Genomic DNA, 18,294 nt, shown 5'->3' with positions numbered 1-18,294 from the left:
TGTTTATTACAGTTTGCTAAGAAGCAGCAATACATCTAATAGTAAAAGACAGAGTAAGGCTGAATAAGACTGCTTTTGGAATGTGTGGAACGTACATATGGTGAGAGCATTTGGAGTGAAGTCTGGCTCTGCTTCTGTACACAGCTTTACAGAATAATCAATTTAAAATTGCATATCATAAGTTTTAATTAAAATGTTTTTAAAATGTTGTTAAAACATTTGAAATGGTGCCACATGCTTTTACTAAATGTGTTGAGGAAATGAATGAGCAGTGGGGGAGACAGCATACAGCATACATTTCATATAAGAAATCTGTGATTTGATACTAACGGTGCTGTTTCTCAGATGGAGAATTATATTCTACTTGATAATATTATATTTTCATGATGATGGGTATAGCAGCTCACATAAGCTTTATGATATAATACATATACAGTGCCGCAATAATAAAATGCTGAAAGATGTTCCTGGTAGCCATTGGAGACTATAGATGTAGTGCAGACATTTTTAGAGGGGTGTAGGAGCTTTAAGAATACAACTTTATAGAAACCACCATGGAACGCCACTGAACACAGTTCTCTGAGGAAGTGACACGAAACGCGCCAGACCTTGGACGCTGTTCTTAATACCAAGATTTATCTAATAAAGTAATGGCTTTTAACTAAAGAAACTACCTTTGAATGGAGCGATTCTTGTGACCTTTGAGTGTGCCGCTGCACGAATAGAGGTGTACAGTGGATATAGACGTTCTTCTTAGTGACAGACTCAGGGCGGGAGCACCTGGGTCACACTGCCGACCGGGTAAGAACTCTAACGGATTGTTTAAGATTAAACTGTTCACAGGAGGGGAGGTGTAACAGCTCCATTTTACAAGCGTGTGGTCTGGGGCTCAATCCAACCGGACCAATAGATGGGAATACTGAGCGGCCCGTGTTTATATATGCTTATACTTAGAGATTTATACTAGTGACAAGTCGGCTCATTTTGATTTACATCGATCCCGAGGTTAAGCGCTGGATGAACTTATGTTACGCCACTGAACACAGCTGTGTACCTCTTTTTATTTGAAGAATTCATGATGGTGGTCCATTGCTTGTTCTTTACATTAACACAGTGTGTGCAAGAACATACGTATCTGGATATTCTGCACCAGGAGTTTTCTTATTTGCGCTTCCCAACAGAATACATTTTCAAGTCTATGGGGCAAATTCAGTAACCTGCGGAAATTCGCCAGCGACTGCTTCGCTCACATCGCCACACTTCGACAGGCGAAAATTCACCAAGACAACGCTAATTCACTAAAATGCGAAGTTGCGTCCAGGGCGCCGAACGATGGCGAAGTTTTGCTAGCGTTAATTTGGCAAGCAAAGTGAAGTTGTGCTCGCCCGAAATTTCGAAGTCCCGAAATGACGTCACACCATTTATTCACAAATTTTCACCAGCGTTAGTCACTTCGCCCTTTAGTAAATTTGCCCCCAAATGTAAAAGTCATGTTTGTTAGTGCTGAAAGCACATCCACATATGTGCATATGAAACATGCAGCAGGTCAGTTATCAGTTATTCACCAGATACTTGAATATTAGTAGTGATGGGCGAAGTTATTCGCCAGGTGCGAATTCGTGGTGAATTCCCGCGATGCGCAGCCGGCGAATAAATTCATGAAACAGCCGCAAATTTTTAACAGTTTCACGAATTCCGCGGGAAATTCGCTAACTTTTCGGCAAAGAGAAACACCCCAAATTCGCCCATCACTAAATATTAGTGGTGGTAGAGTTGAGGTCTAAATTGCCTTGTGGGTCAGGCTGGATCTGCTAGAGTATTTTCCTCTTCTTCTTTCAAATCAGTATTTTCCTGCATATAGCTGATCTTTACAACACAACACTTTTGTGTTTGTGATCCCATTATTATGGGTCATAGTGAGTAAGTAAAAATGTAAATGCAGATCTACATTGGAGGCATGTCCTGCCAATCAGATCCAATAAAACCTTGCATTCAGCATTTTAAAGGTGTATCTTCAATACTTTTAGCCATACTAATGCACTTATCTGCATGCAGTATAGAGTTAGCCATCCCCTGTGGTTGTTAGACTCAATACAGATCTTGTGGAAGCAGGGAAGAAAGTTTTTTATAAACACATAGAGGCAGATTCACAAATTTGCAATAGTGTCCGCTACGCTCACATCGCAACACTTCGGCAGGCGTAGATTCACCAGGACAACGCTAATTCACTAAAATACAAAGTTGCGTTCAGGGCGACGAACGCTGGCGAAGTTGCGCTAGCGTTACTGCAGCAAGAGAATCAAAGTTGCGCTAGTGTTGCCTAATTTGCATACGACGGGAAGTTAAAGTTGAATGGACGTGTATGTTGCAGCCAATACATTACATTACACAAGCCCGGGAAACCTTAATAAAATAAAATAAAGTTGTTATATTGCCCTACACATGAGCCCAGTGTGTAGTTTATGTGCCATATGTTAGGAAATGTAGGGGGGAAGGCGGGTACCCCAGAAATTTACGATCTTATGCAGCCTATCACCCTGAATAATAAAAAGCCGCCAGCATTTTTTGGGACTTAAAAAAATGTTCAACTATTTTTTGAGGAACTCCTATCTACTCTATTGCACTTCGCCTGGTCTGAGGTGGCGAAGGCAAGTCTGGCACAAGAGGTAACATTCAGTAAAATCCGCATCTTAGTGAATTTGCGTAGTTACGTCCATTCGCCAGAGCACAACTTCGCCAGGCGTAAGCGAACGAATTACCACTAGAGTCTATCTCCTTTGCTAGTGAAGTTATGCCAGCGACCGTTAGTAAATTGGCGAAGTAACGAAATGACGTCACTCTGGCAAATCTTCGCTAGCGTTAGTCACTTTGCCCTTTAGTAACTCTGCCCCATACTAGCTTAGTCCAAAAGGGAGAGTTTGAAAATGAACCCTATGAGTATCACTATGCAGCAGGAAAAAAAATCAACTTATTTCACAGGTTTCCCAGGCTGACATGCCGTCTACAGTAGTACTCTGATATTATAATTGAATGACAAAAATGAATTTTCCCTAAAAACAGTACATTGAGGTCAGTTTATAAATTATTTGCAAAACATCTTTACATGTCTTTGAACTCACAATGAAATCCTTAAAGGGATACTGTCATGGGAAAAAAAATTTTTTTCAAAATGAATCAGTTCATAGTGCTGCTCAAGCAGAATTCTGCACTGAAATCCATTTCTCAAAAGAGCAAACAGATTTTTTTATATTCAATTTTGAAATCTGACATGGGGCTAGACATTTTGTCAATTTCCCAGCTGCCCCTGGTCATGTGACTTGTGCCTGCACTTTAGGAGAGAAATGCTTTTTGGCAGGCTGCTGTTTTTCCTTCTCAATGTAACTGAATGTGTCTCAGTGGGACATGGGTTTTTACTATTGAGTGTTGTTCTTAGATCTACCAGGCAGCTGTTATCTTGTGTTAGGGAGCTGTTATCTGGTTACCTTCCCATTGTTCTTTTGTTTGGCTGCTGGGGGGGAAAAGGGAGGGGGGTGATATCACTCCAACTTGCAGTACAGCAGTAAAGTGTGATTGAAGTTTATCAAAGCACAAGTCACATGACTTGGGGCAGCTGGGAAATTGACAAAATGTCTAGCCCCATGTCAGATTTCAAAATTGAATATAAAAAAATCTGTTTGCTCTTTTGAGAAATGGATTTCAGTGCAGAATTCTGCTGGAGCAGCACTATAAACTGATTCATTTTGAAAAAAAATTTTTTCTAATGACAGTATCCCTTTAATGATCTAAATGGGTAATCAGAAATAATACATTAAGGGGCAGATTCACTAAGGGTCGAATTTCGAAGTTAAAAATACTTCGAAATTCGACCCTCGAATTGAAATCCTTCGACTTCGAATATCGAAGTCGAAGGATTTAGCGCTAATCCTGCGATCGATCGATCGAAGGATTTTTCGTTCGATCGAACGATTAAATCCTTCGAATCGAACGATTCGAACGATTTTAATCCAACGATCGAAGGAAAATCCTTCGATCAAAAAAAGGTTAGCAAGCCTATGGGGACCTTCCCCATAGGCTAACATTGACTTCGGTAGGTTTTATCTGCCGAAGTAGGGGGTCGAAGTTTTTTTTAAAGGGAAAGTACTTAGACTATCGAATAGTCGAACGATTTTTCGTTCGAATCGTTCGTTTTCATTCGAATTCGAACGAATTTAACCAATTCGATGGTCGAAGTACCCAAAAAATACTTTGAAATTCGAATTTTTTTCATTCGAATCCTTCACTCGAAGTTAGTGAATCGGCTAAGTGTTACAATTAGTAAGTAATAGATGAAGGTTATTTGTATGGAAGTTGAACTCATCATTAGGAGTTAATTCTTTGTTTGTTTTTTTGTTTGTTTGTTTTGTTGTGTTCTAGTTTACAATGTTGTTTATTTGGGAATAATATTCATACATGCCCTTTTACACACTCATTTGCCAAGATGTTTATGTGATTAGTGACAGTTACAAGGAACGTTTCTAAAGCAACAGTTATATGCTCTCAGTATGAATAACACTATCTGTAAGGACACTGAGTAAATATGGAACTAAGGTGTTTTGTGGCAAACATGGCATGATATGTCATAACCAATACAGAAATAAGTAAGAAGTAAAAAAACAGTTTCAGTTCTTTAATAAATTGCACACTTCTTGAAGGTTAACTCGGAGTAATTACCTTAGTATTGGAAGTGAAACAAATACAAATATTAGGTATAAAATCAGGACAAATAAGGAGTTGGCTGAATATTTAACTCTGCAATTATGAGACTTTGCAGTTGTTCATTTATAACTTGGGCAGAATATGCTTCATAGATAGACTAGAGAGGGAAGGGCTGTTGCTGGTTTCAGTAAAAATCAAAAGGCTTAAATTAATGACTTCATGTTCGCTTGCTGTTTTTAATTATATTGTTATTTTAGAAAGTGAATGGGAAAGTTGCTCATAATAAACATTTTCTGAGACAGTTGTTTTTGTAAACTCATTATGAAGACTTGCCGAGGCATCATAAAGATTTGTTTTTGTAGCCCTATGCAATTTTAAGAACATTAAGGTCAGGGCCACGTTCTTGTGGTGTCTTTGTATAACTGCAGGACGTAGTAAAAATGCCATGAAGAGCCACTCTGGTTGCAGCTTGAGATTCTGCAGGAAGACCCTAGACCCGTTTTGCGTAACCTTTTTTAATACGCCACATTCAAATGATAAAAGAGTTGGGGAGCAACAAAAACATGAAAAAAGTTCCTGGGGTTGCAAAATAAGGCTTGTGATTGCATATTTAATAGCCTCAATGTGGACTGGCAGCCAACATGGGCACTTTTTGGGAGTCCTGGCTTTTATACAACCAAAACTTGCCTCCAAACCAGGAATTCAAAACTAAACACCTGTTTTGAAGCCACTGGGAACAAGGAGTTGGTGAGCAACATGCGTGCGAGACACTGCCCTAGACCTTACTGGTAACACTGGGACACCTCCTTCTTACAGCCAATCACTGGATCACTACTCTTAACTTGTAGCTTTGCATGGGATCACTACTAGAACTATGACCGAAACCCTCGATCCTGTGTAATCATCACTAAAACCAGTGACCAGGACATAAGAAAATCATTACTGCTTCATTCTGTAATTTTTAAAAACAAAATTTACAAATAACGTGTCTTGATATTTATATTTTCTTGAATGGATGTCTCTGTGTTTACAACATAATAGAAACCAATACAGGAAGCACAGCAGCAGACTACTTCTGTTTCCTGCCAACAGTTCTTGTTTCATTTGTTTCAGCTGTCAAGGTTGTAAATCAGGGTTGGGCAACAAGCAGCCCTGCAGATGTTGATGCAAGTTTTACTTTTTAACACAAACATAGTTCTCTAGATTCATTTGTCTTTTTTAGGCATGAACATCGGATATTGGGGAGTCAGAAATCTGACATTATCTTGAATCTCCGAGTCAAATGTCTACCACTTATCCAATTCATTTACTCTCTCAGCTTCCTCAAACAGAATGTTCTCCTTGGTTCTGGAAATGATGGTCACGAACTTAATAGCATTTCATATACAAAAATATGTATTCAAACAGTCTTACTTTTGCAAAATGGGAGCTAAGCTGACTTTAGATTTAAGATATGTTCAGAGATTTGGATGGCTTGAAACGCAGATAGATCTTGAGAACACAGAGGGTCGTATTTGCTATAAATGATGTGGACGAGAACAACAACAACAAAAATATTAAAAAGGAAGTGCATGGGCCCCATTATTTGATTCTTTAAGATATTGTTTTATATATCTTATTAGGATAAAAATGTACTGTCAAGCAGTTGTCCTACAAGAAGTCAATAAATCCTTTGTAAGACAGCTGAGTGTGAAAAACATTTGCTTGGCTTGATGAACCAGGGTCTTGTACAGTGCATCAATGACCCGTTTCTTTTAAAACTACTTACAAAGAGGAGTAGGACCTCATGGGGCCCCCTATACCTCCTGGGCCTGCTTCCTCTGTAGTTACGCCCCTGGACATTATAATAAGCATACATAAGAAACTAGACTATATCAACAAAAATGGGGAAAATTCTGAGTATTCTGTTTCTGAGAGCAGTTGTTTACAGGGGAAGAGACTTTCACTAAGGTACATTCAGTCTGAACACACGGAGAATCCAAAACAAACTTCTCAGCAATGGTATAGGTTATATAATTGCTCCTGAAAGACACATTAACATGCAGAATGCATATATACTTACACCTCTGCTTTTGTTCTTGAACTGTGCTAGCATTAGAAAACCCAGGGCAGAATAGAAACCCACCAATATACTCAGTGCCAGTTGATTGCTAATGGAAAACCAAGAGATGCCACAAATAAGAAAATTCAAACTGCCTAAAAGTTGCATATGAGGAGTGTTCACCACTGAAGGAAGTGAAATGAGCGTTGCTGCCTCCGACTAGACATGAAATTGCGAGGATTGTGTTTGACATAAACATAAACTAAATAGTGACTGTTGCCATTGTGCATGGGGCAGCATAAACTATTTGACTGGAACTATGGGGTATATTTATCAAAGAGTAAAGTTAGAGATCAACACAGTCCTCTAGAGTGACATTCCACCACTCTCCATTCATTTCTATGGGATTTTTAAAAGATTATTTATCAATGGGTGAAAGTGAAAGTTCATCCTTTGATAAAAACACCTTTCAAAATCCCATAGAAATGAATGGAGAGTGGCGGAATTTAACTCTAGCGGACTGTGGCGATCTTTAACTTCACTCTTTGATAAATATACCCCTATGTGTGAACCAGGAGAAAATATTTGTAAAAATTCACACATCTTAAAACAGGTGAGTTCTCCCCTAAAAAAGAGGCAACCTTGCCCACAAAGCAATAGTAAATGCAAGGGCAGATGCAAAAAAAGCATAATCTATATTTTTAAATATTTAATTGTCATAGCCACTGTAAGTTTATGTCTGACTGAGAATAGGATTTATACTTTTATGGGATTTGTTTTACTACAAATGCAAATGTGACTTTCCTTTGCTGTGAATCATTGACAACAGTACCTTACAACAACAAAAAAACATTTTGAATAAAGGATCTACATGCAAAATATATAAATATGCAAGAAAATAATTTTGCTAAAGATTATAAAGAGCTGAAACTGGGACCAATATATTTTGTCAAACTGTCTAATTATATACAGTGATTTTTGTTCATCATAGAATTGATTTATGTAAATTGTGCTTGTATGAAGATAAAGCCAACAATAATTAGTAGGCATAAATAGCTAATTTAATGGACAGCAAATTTTATGCTGATGAATCACAATGCATTATTTATTGATAGCTATATTTTCCCAGTGCTAAAAACCCTATTGACTGGTCAGTGTTTTTTAGTACAGGTATGGGATCCATTTTCTGGAAACCCGTTATCCAAAAAGCTCTAAATTATGGAAAGGCCATATCCCATAGACTCTAATTTTAAACAGTTTTGAAAATGATTTCCTTTTTCTCTGTAATAATAAAACAGTACCAAACGAAGATATAATTAATCCTTATTGGAGGCAAAACCAGACTATTGGGTTTATTTAATGTTTACAATATTTTCTAGCAGACTTAAGGTGTGGAGATCCAAACTACGGAAAGATTCATTATCCAGAAAACCCAGGTCCCAAGCATTCTGGATAACAGATACATGTATCTCACTAGTGCCTTACTATCAATGAAACGGCCTGTTGATATTTGAATGTTCTTGTATACCATGAGAATAATGCCAGTACGGTACGTTTTTCAGTACACGCCTTATAATTGAATACAGTAGAAAAACTTAGCCCCAGAAACTTAAACTACAAGGAGTAGAAGAAAATGTACGTGAAGATGTGAACTGATCAACTCAAATTCTCTGCTCAAATACTCATCTGCCTATCTAAAGATAGATCTTTTTGACTCTACTTGAAACCTTACAGCATGTGTTATCTACTGTATCTCCTGACCAAAGATAAACATCAGTGCAGTCGCTAGACATACAGTGTATAAATACTAATGATTGCCAAACATTTGAGGGAAATGAAACAAGAAAAAAACAAGATGTACACACAACTTGTTACAAACAGGGACAGAAAACACCCATTTGTTTTATGCCACACATTGTTGGCCCTCTTTCCTTTGGGTTGAGTTCCAAATCTGACAAATGCTGACACAAATAAGAATACTGACCTCCAAAACTCTTCCACCAGTAATTGCTACAAGTATACTTTATATGTTAATGACATGTTTCACTCAAGAAAAGGAATTCATCACCTACACAGCTTAATCTCTGAAGCTCCCCCCGATTTACTCTTCTAATAGTACGTTTCTTCTTCCAGGCATCTGGGCACTGCTCTCTCTTGAAGACTCTTCCTTTCATGCTCATTATATTGCAAAATCCAATCTCAGACACAGGTCTAAGTAAACCCAAGTAAGTCTGGACCATCCACACGATTAGACAAGCAGAATCATTACTAAACACTATTCTTGAACAGGAAGTATATTTAAGCTTTATACTGAAAGGAAGAAAACCCACATTGCTCATTCCTTCCTGTAGCCTTTCAATTTCTTCAACCAAAAAAATTTGATTTTAAAACCTGCTCTCCTGTCCATGCGTACACTCACACACAAAGTCAGTTACCAGAAGTTAGTTATACATTACTTCCAAGGCTATTTGGGAAAATTATAATCCTGATGTTTGCTATAGGTGCCACACTAGTCCAAAAAGTTATTACAAAACACACAGTAAAGCCATGATTATAAATAGAGAGTACATTGCTGTCACATCAAAATATATGTTAGCACATAGCTCTATAGAAAAAAAGCCACTCTGAGCCTGATACAGTAAAATGTCTCCATACATACAATAAGCAATGACTGTACTGCCTACACGTGCTCTAAGACAAATCCACCCTAATAAACATGAATCCCCATACATTCTTCCACTGGTGCATATTGATGGGCTCTTGTAACTTGCTAATAGCAAATACAAACATATTGCCTTGGAGGGAAGTGTTGTGAGCACCTGCAAAAAATCAGTGTATGTTGTTTGATTTGACTAATAGATGGAAAGTGCCATTTGTCATTTACTGCATTTCTAACCTCTTTAGTTGTACCTGCAGCCCAAGTCTTAGTCACAGTACAAAGGCTCATTTATGAACACTGGGAACATGTACACCTGTCAGTCACTTTTACCAACCAATCAGTGGTTAGCTTTTGGGGCCAGCTGCAAGTAGATGCCAGTAAACACATGGATGCTTGCCAAGGGTTAATGCCCAGGTGCAAACCTACCCATTCATAAATTCTGTTCATTAATGAGCCTCACTGATTTTCTTCTTCTGCTTTTCTGCCATAGCAAGTAAGAACTGAACTGAACTGAAATTATCTATGACTGCAAGCAACTGTGAGTGACAAAGATAGCAATGCTATGTTATAAAACTAGGGTTTACTGGCTTCTTGTAGAATGTAACTAGTTCAGTAGAACCAACCTGAGCTATGAGATACTCCAGAAAGATTTACAATGATATTGTATATAGACTACCCTAGCAGCAGTCCCTACTCCTAGCAGCAACTCAAAATATAAGAACAGTTGGGCGACTAGGGAAATAACACGTCACCTGATAAACAATTATCTATATTCTAAAACCTCTAACATAGGGCTCAGAGCCTGACTCACCAAATACCCTTGTCCTTCATGTCCAACTGTGGCATTTTTACAGTACATGCAGCAATACAGTAGAAAGACTTCCAAAACTCGTAAAGAAGGAATGATACAGTTCAGTCATATTTAAATAAATAGCACAAGCTTAGGATGTAAACTAGAAAGGTCCCTTCAATGTCAACCCTCCTAAGGTGCTTTCTGTCTCTCATCTCTTCATCATCTATAAAATAGGATGTGTTATTGCCTTTCCTCATTCTGTGAGAATATGAGGGGTAAGTTCACACCCTTTTGCAAACTTTCATGTGTTCTGCGCTGCTTTACCTGCTCCCTGGCTCTTCCAACAAAGTTTCTCCAGACTCATCTGAGCAAATCCCTCTCAGGAGACATCCTACTCCTTTCCATTGGAGGCTGAGTTCTAGGAAACCAGCCAAAGTAGACATGTTTGCAAAAACCACAAATGATAGGCTGTCCACACAGAATTAGGACTGCTGACCTGCCAGATATCCACCATCTCCAAATGCAAATGCGTTAATTCTTATATGAAATATATCAGAGAAATAGCCAGTTGGAAAGGCCCTAAAAATTGTTGAGAAAAAAAAAATAACAACATGCAAAACTTTCCATTTTCCTTACTTAGTGTCCTTTATGTAATTTTAGCTGATTGCACATGTATATTGTATAGAAATATTATTATGGGTGTATATTTCCTAATTCATTCATTCAGTGCTGTCCAGCAATTTTTTCTTTTAATACGACGTGGAGGGTTTAAACATTTGTTCTTTAACGGAAGCTTCATTGTTGGAATTGTCCCAAAATATAGATGAAGACCAAAATGCACAGGAAACCAACTTCACTGCATTTTTTCCTGTTCACTTATTACCAAGAAATGCACAAAAGGAGCTTCTACGGCCTGTGAGTTACAAGTTCTGGAGTGGTTCTTCAGTCAAGTACAAAGTTGTATTTTTCCTATTCATTTGTATCATTTACATAATTTATATTGGTTGACATAAACTAATTCTTATGAAAAAGTGGGTTTTCATGTTGTTTAGAGGTCAAAATATCCTACTTTAAACAATTACATTTCTTCTTCAAACGGATAATAGTAATTAACATGATGTAAGTAACTCCTTTCAAAGCAACTGTTTGGTAAAAAAAAAAAAATTAGACCATATACAGGTATGGAATCAGATATCTAGAAACCGTTATCCAGAAAGCTCCCAATTACATAAAGGCCATCTCCTGTGGACTCCACTTTATCCAAATATTCCAAATTTATAAAAATAATTTCCTTTTTCTCTGTAATAATAAAACAGTAGCTTATACTTGATCCAAACTAAGATATAATTAATCCTTATTGGAAGCAAAACCAGCCTATTGGGTTTATTTAATGTTTAAATTATTTTTTTAAGTAGATTTAAGGAATGAAGATCCAAATTACAGAAAGATCCCTTATCTGGAAAACCCCAGGTCCCGAGCATTCTTGATAACAGGTCCCATACCTGTAGTAGAAACTCAGGAGTATGGCCTGAGTGCATTTTAAAGTGTTATAGTACAATTTTAAAATTCTGAATCGTGTAGTATTTAGTACCCTACCCCCTCCCATAAACTGGATTTGATGATTGGGGAATATCATGATACCCCTACTAAAAACAAATGGTAACATGAAAGGCAGGCACTTAGTGGGCAACTCAAAATCTGGCTCATTAAAATAAATAATTTATTTTAGCCTTGCTGACTGGGTATGACTAATTGCCATGGGAAGTATGACATGCAAATGGTTGTAATACACTAATATTTGCTTTCACAAGCCAGATTTGGAGTTGCTCATTGACTTTCTGCCTTTTATCCTACCATTTCCACCTCCCCCTAGTTCTGGGTGGTACACCTAGACCCTCCAAGTACTGCAGGGAGATTCCCTTTAAAAGTTTGTTAATGTATTTCTATATTTAATAATAGAAAGCTTATGATACCTTATGGGTATTAATCACTTCAGGAATTAAAGGGCCACAAATTCCCTTTAGGGCTTTTGCCGGTAATAGGTTTAATAACAACTACTTGTTCTTATCCCAAAAGTTAATTTCCCAGTATGAGCCCATTGGTTACAAGTAGTGATGGCTGATTCTCTCCCGTTTCGCTTCGCCAAAAAATTCGCGAATTTTCAGCAAAATTTCGCAAAAAATTGTGAAATCGAAAGTTCACGAAAAAATTTTGATATTCTAACGTTTTCACGAAAAAATCAAGCAAGTTGAACGTTTTCACAGAAAAATCGTTTTCACAGTGAAAATCAGAAATTGTCAAAACGCGGGAGTTCGCCGTGAATTTGTGCCAGGCAAATTTATTCGCCCATAACTAGTTACAAGCAGACCGTGGAGGCCTTCTATGACAAACTATGTTCAAAAGTAGCAAAACAATCTAAAATCCCTTCCCTCTTTAAAAGACGCATTTATATTTGCAACAGCATAAACAATGATGGGTTCTGACTTGTCATACAAATGTATCATATATATGAATGCAAGAGCATGAGAACTCTGAACTCATGAACATATGTTGCTGAAACCACATTAATCTGTTGCAAAGACATTATTTTTTAGATAAACAACTGTCTGTTTTCAAAACACTTGGTGTATGACCCCAATTGTGTGGTAATAATTTCCAACTGTCTGTTCTCAATGTATAAATATTACTCAGTTGCAGATTAATGTGCGTTTAATGTGTGGCATGACCTACCTGTGATAAATCAGAACAGCTACAGTATGTGCCAATTGTTCCATCATAAACCATGTACATAGAATTCTGTAGTCTGTTGTAAACATAGTACAGGAACATATCCTAAGTTCTATCAAAGTTTTTAGCCTTTAAAATACTGTTATTAGTCATGTACCACAGAGAAAAATAAAATGACAAATGGGTACAGCCTGGCACTAATGGAATAGAGCATTTCAGTCTAGAGGAACTAACAGAAGTCTGTCATACATACAGTGCAGTCAGTCATTTGCATTTATTTCCTTTCCATCCAGCCTCACTGCGGCACCTCCCAGCTGCTCTTCTCGTAGCCCAGATGTGCACAACACAAGCTGCATATGGTTATTGTCAGTGCCAAGGGCCTGCCCACACCATGCCTGGACCATGTGCCTACACAGTTAGCCTGCTGCTATCAACAGCCTGAGGTTATGTTGGAACAGTATAATATAAACAATATGTGTTACTAATGTTACCACCCTGTATTGCAATGTAAAATGTTCCTTTTTAAAACATAACTTTATCAAGAAATACCCACAGAAATCCATAATCCTGTATAATCCAGCAGTTACCCTTTACATGGAAGGCAATTTAGTGTCAATAACACTTTCACCAAAGTACCAGAACGGTTCTCTTTGATATATGCTATATCGCGTGTTTACTGGAAGCCTGTGTGCCCTAAAGTAGTCTAATTTAAAATGTTTAAAGTGTTGAAAAAAACACCTTGCCTCTCCCTGCACATCTGTTAACTGGCCATACGATTGTATGTCTCAATCTTCAGACCTGCAACTAGCCATTCAGATTAAATATAAGTCAGAAAAAGAAGTAGTAAAAATCCGACGATGTTCTGGTGGTGACAGCAATCGTATGAAAGTTATGTCCGACAAATAGTAGTGACAATCGCCCATTGATATTGTCAGATATTGATTTTGTCAGTTTGCCAACAGAATTCTTCTAACTTGTCCAATCGACTAAATGACCATGGTACGAAAAATGTTGTGACCATCCACACATGATCTGAATTGTACAAAATAAAATTTCATGCAACTTTACCTTTGTGTCTATGGCCAGCTTTACATGAGTGGGGGAAAAGACCCAAAAAGCTGAAACAAATATATAAACAGGTCTTTGCCCTGGCCCCAAGTCTGGTGTACTATTACAGTAGCAACAACTAAAGAGATGTTGGCGTTCAGCACAGGTACTGTAACTAATAAATTCGCCCATCACTAATAAGTAAAGTTGAAACCTGCCTAGCCTAGCTCTAATCTGAGCCTTCAACTCCTGTGTACAATAGCCATCATTTGCCCCCAGCCACTTGTCACTGACCTTGCAGGGGGGGGGTGGCTGTTTGTCTGGATAAGCATCAGTGCACATTTCACTTTTCTTACCGCTTACAGTTTTTATTACATTTCCCCCAAAATGTCTTAATATCCTTGATGTATTGATGAAGAGTTAGTCCCCCGTTTGCTACAAACTAATGTAAAGCACTGCGTAACTTATTGGTGCTATATAAATGATAATGATGATGAAGGGTTAATATGAAGGATCTCTTGTCATTGTTTGTATTATTCTTCTGGTCACAACCATTTGCACCCCTACTTAATGTTTGAACCATGTTTCAGAACTGTAACTTTCAATAAATACACTTGCAGGTTTTTTTTTCTGATTAGTACTGATTGAACAGATACTATATATTGCATCATATAGTAATGGCTCATATGATGGAATTATTTTTTCTCTCTTCTAGTAATGATCTTATACTGTTTATACTGTAACTGAGCTAAACTTATGGAAGGAGACAATCCTACATTCTAGGGGGCAGATTTACTAAACTCGAGGGAATAATTCAAATTGAAAAAAATTAGAATTTCAAAGTATTTTTTGGGTACTTCGACCATCGAATGGGTCGAATTTGATCAGATTCGATCGAATCAAATGATTCGAAAGATTCGAAGTGAAAATCGTTCGACCATTCGATAGTCGAAGTATTGTCTCCAACAAATACTTTGACTTCATACTTCGCCACTTTAAACCTACCGAGGTTCAATGTTAGCCTATGGGGACCTTCCCCAGCACTTTTCTACGTTTTTGTGGTTGAATAAAAATACTATGCCCCTTTCAGTGCAAAAAGCACATACAAATACATTCTCTTGAGCCTGGCAAATGTTTACAGAAAGCAATTTCAGCTATTTTTTTTTTACAGAGTTTCTCTGAAATACTTATCTGCAGATAGCTTGTCGTAGACACATCTTGGGTTCTATTTATGCAAGCTTTTCCTATTCTCTTCTGGGGCAGTTACACTCTCATAATGAGCCTGCAAATGTATTGTTTTTGCTATTTTTTATTTATTATCTTTCTATTCAGGACCTCTCCTATTCATAATCAAATCACTGCATGGCTGCTAGGGTAATTTGGACCCTCGCAACCACATTGCTGAAAATGAAAACTGGAAAGCGGCTGAATAAAAAGCTAAATAACTCAAAAAGCACAAATAATAAAAAAATTAAAACCAATTGTTTCAGAATATTACTCTCTCCTTCATACTCAATCTTTTTGCCAGAGATTGGAATGACAGTATGTGTAAAACAACTACTAACACTACTTCCTGCTTTGCAGCTCTCTTACTCTGAGTTAGTCACCAACTTTAAGGGGGAGCCACATGGGTCATAACTGTTCAGTGAGTTTGCAATTGATCCTCAGCATTCAGCTCGGATTGAAAAGCAAAACGTTATGACCCATCTGGCCCCCCTCAAGTCACTGATTGGTTACTGTCTGGTAACCAGTCAGTGTAAACCAAGAGAGCTAAAAAGCCGGAAGTAGTGTTCTGGCTATTATGTTAGACATCCAGTCGCCCCAGCCTTTATACATTACATTTTTGGCAAACTAACTATATTAGAAACATGTAAAAAAAATTGACGCCGGCAAATTTTTATGGCAGTTTCGCGAATTAATTCACCGGCGGTGAAAAGCGCAAATTCGCCATAAATTCGCGCATGCCGAATTTATTCGCCCATTGCTAATAATGACAGCTGGAGGCCCATAGGGTAGATGTTTTTGCCTTCCTAGAGTATCAGGGGTCCTTTATTGTCAAGGGGCTCTTCTGTAACTCTGGTGCTGTTGATATCCACACTTGTTAAGATTGTAAACTCATAATGCCAAGATAACGCAAAATTGCTCTTTTTCAGTATGTATAATTTATAATTTCCTTGCATATGTTATATTATGATCAGGAATTGCCAAACAGTGTTTAATATTGTATGGGAATAATTGGCACATTATGATAATGGCACCCCCTACAGACTAGTAATTACACTGAAGACAAATAAATTACATTTCAGAGTTCCTGCATAAGAAATGTAGCACATTAAATATTTGGACATGAAAGTTAATGGTGAGTTAAACAAGCCAAAAAGGCATTCAATATAACAGAATACACTTTAATGACTTTTCATTGGCTTCAGCTCAGTTACCAGGAGATCTTTGTAAATAGAACCAGCAAAGTTTAGACTTGGCAGGAAAAAACATCACTGTACTTCAAGTATAAATGGAAAATTCACACATTTTCCATGTGGGTAAGGAAACTGTGGAAAAGCAACTGAAATAGTAACTATACAAAATGTAACCAATTCTTGTAATTTCTTTCATACAGAAACCTCTTATAAAGGCTAAACTCCATTATTAAACGAATACAATTATCAAAGTATAATGGTTCATTTTCAAACATAATTGGTTTAATTAAGGATGAAAATAATAGATGCATTGTTATTAACACATACTACTTTTCTTTCTGTAACATGGCTACTTCTAGATGCTGCCTAGATTTATCTTTGTTCCAAAACCTTACTTTGTTGTTCGTCTACCCTCATCATCCTCCTATTTCAATCTCCTTTTTCTTGTTTTACCTGCATTTCATCTTTCTTTCTCTCCCAAGTCCCCTAAAGCTGGGGCCAGTCTGGCCCTCGCCCCGGCCACTAACCAAATCCTTTTTTGTGTTTGTGTCCGGAAGTCTTGTGTTGGCTCCAGCAAAGAAAAGCATCCAAATCCAAAATCCTCCAAATAGAACTCCAGGTTATCTGTTTAAATCTGGCTCCGTTATCTTTGTCCCTACAGCTGGTGTTGGAAACAGAGGATGTAAAGTCAAAAATAAAATCCCATTTTTACTTTATTAACTGAAAAAGAAACCTACCCCCAATAATAAATTACCATTTTTATAAGAAACCTGACTTTATGCAGTAAAATTCCCCCTTTATTTATTTGCTCTGACTGCTGTGGATACGAATCTACATGGTCGCCAGCTGCTCTACAGGGAAACAAACAAAGCTGCTCAAGTTCTGGGAAGTAAGGAGGGAGGGGCTCCCCCTGCTATTTGAAAGTATGATCATTTCCCTGCAGAGCAGTTAGGGACCTTCTGAAGTTTTCTATCCACAGCAGTCAGAGCAAGTAAATGAAGGGGGCATTTCAGGTTTTTTATAAAAATGGTAAACATAGTTTAATTAAAGAATATTGGAGAATATTGGTTTCTTTTTTATTAAAGAAAGTAAAAATTAGATTTTATTTTTTTTATTTTTACATTCCCTTTAATATATTGTATATAATATATAGGATATAAATCCTATTTATAGTTAAGTGGATTTTTAATTTAATGTCAATCCTCATTTAAAACAGTATAAACTTAGCTTCACGCCTCTTATTTCATATATAGTTTTAAATTACTAATTTTCCTTCCTTTACCTATCTGCTAATCAGTACAGAATCTCAAAAGAGCCACTTTCATTTCACATGTAATATGGCTGTGCATAATGCATAAAGGTGCATAATGTGTTTTTCATTAAAATGTGTGAATTTTAATTACCGTACAGCGCATCTTCTTCATTTGAAGTTATGACTTGACTTTCTGAGAAAATATATTTACAAAGTAAAAAGCTTTGTCATCCTTGAATTCCAAGAGACAAATCTAACATTGAATATAAAGTCAGGATTGTAAGTTGTAACACTGGTTTGTGTTACTTTCTTTTCAAGTTACAATAACTCATCTTTATTACAGCATGATGCAGAGCTTAAGTGTGTAATAATTATTAGTTACAGAGGTGATCTGCTAACAATACATAGCTATAAAGTTAATCAGATATTTCCTTCACAATTGTTCTCCTCCCTCTCTCAGTTACATTTCCCTCAATTTAGATGTTACCGATTTTGGTACAGTATTCTCAATGTCTGTTTGCTATATTATTAATGGAAATATGTGGATCATGTTCCTTTATCATATTTAGAATATAAGTGTTTTTTAAAACCCATTCATTCAGTAACAAAGAGTTCCATGTGTCTATGTGTGCAAGGGCACAGATTACAGTAAATACTGTAGAT

General features: G+C 37.2%; 1 protein-coding gene across 11 annotated transcripts in view; it reads right to left on the bottom strand.

Annotated features, from left to right (window-relative positions):
• dock10.S (dedicator of cytokinesis 10 S homeolog) overlaps positions 1-18,294 on the bottom strand; it is a 153,407-nt gene that overhangs the window by 106,479 nt on the left and 28,634 nt on the right. For 7 of the 11 annotated variants that reach the window (XM_041563855.1, XM_041563858.1, XM_041563856.1 and 4 more), the window contains exon 1: positions 8,809-9,004. The exons of the other annotated variants lie outside the window; for them this stretch is intronic. In XM_041563855.1, coding sequence (XP_041419789.1) covers positions 8,809-8,976 — 168 coding nt within the window. In that variant the 5' untranslated portion in view covers positions 8,977-9,004. Of the gene's footprint in view, positions 1-8,808; positions 9,005-18,294 lie in introns of those variants that run through there. 11 annotated transcript variants of the gene reach the window in all.

The sequence above is a fragment of the Xenopus laevis genome, chromosome 5S (assembly GCF_017654675.1).
Source record: "Xenopus laevis strain J_2021 chromosome 5S, Xenopus_laevis_v10.1, whole genome shotgun sequence".
Taxonomy (NCBI): Eukaryota; Metazoa; Chordata; class Amphibia; order Anura; family Pipidae; genus Xenopus; species Xenopus laevis.
This window is presented reverse-complemented; position numbering and strand designations above follow the sequence as displayed.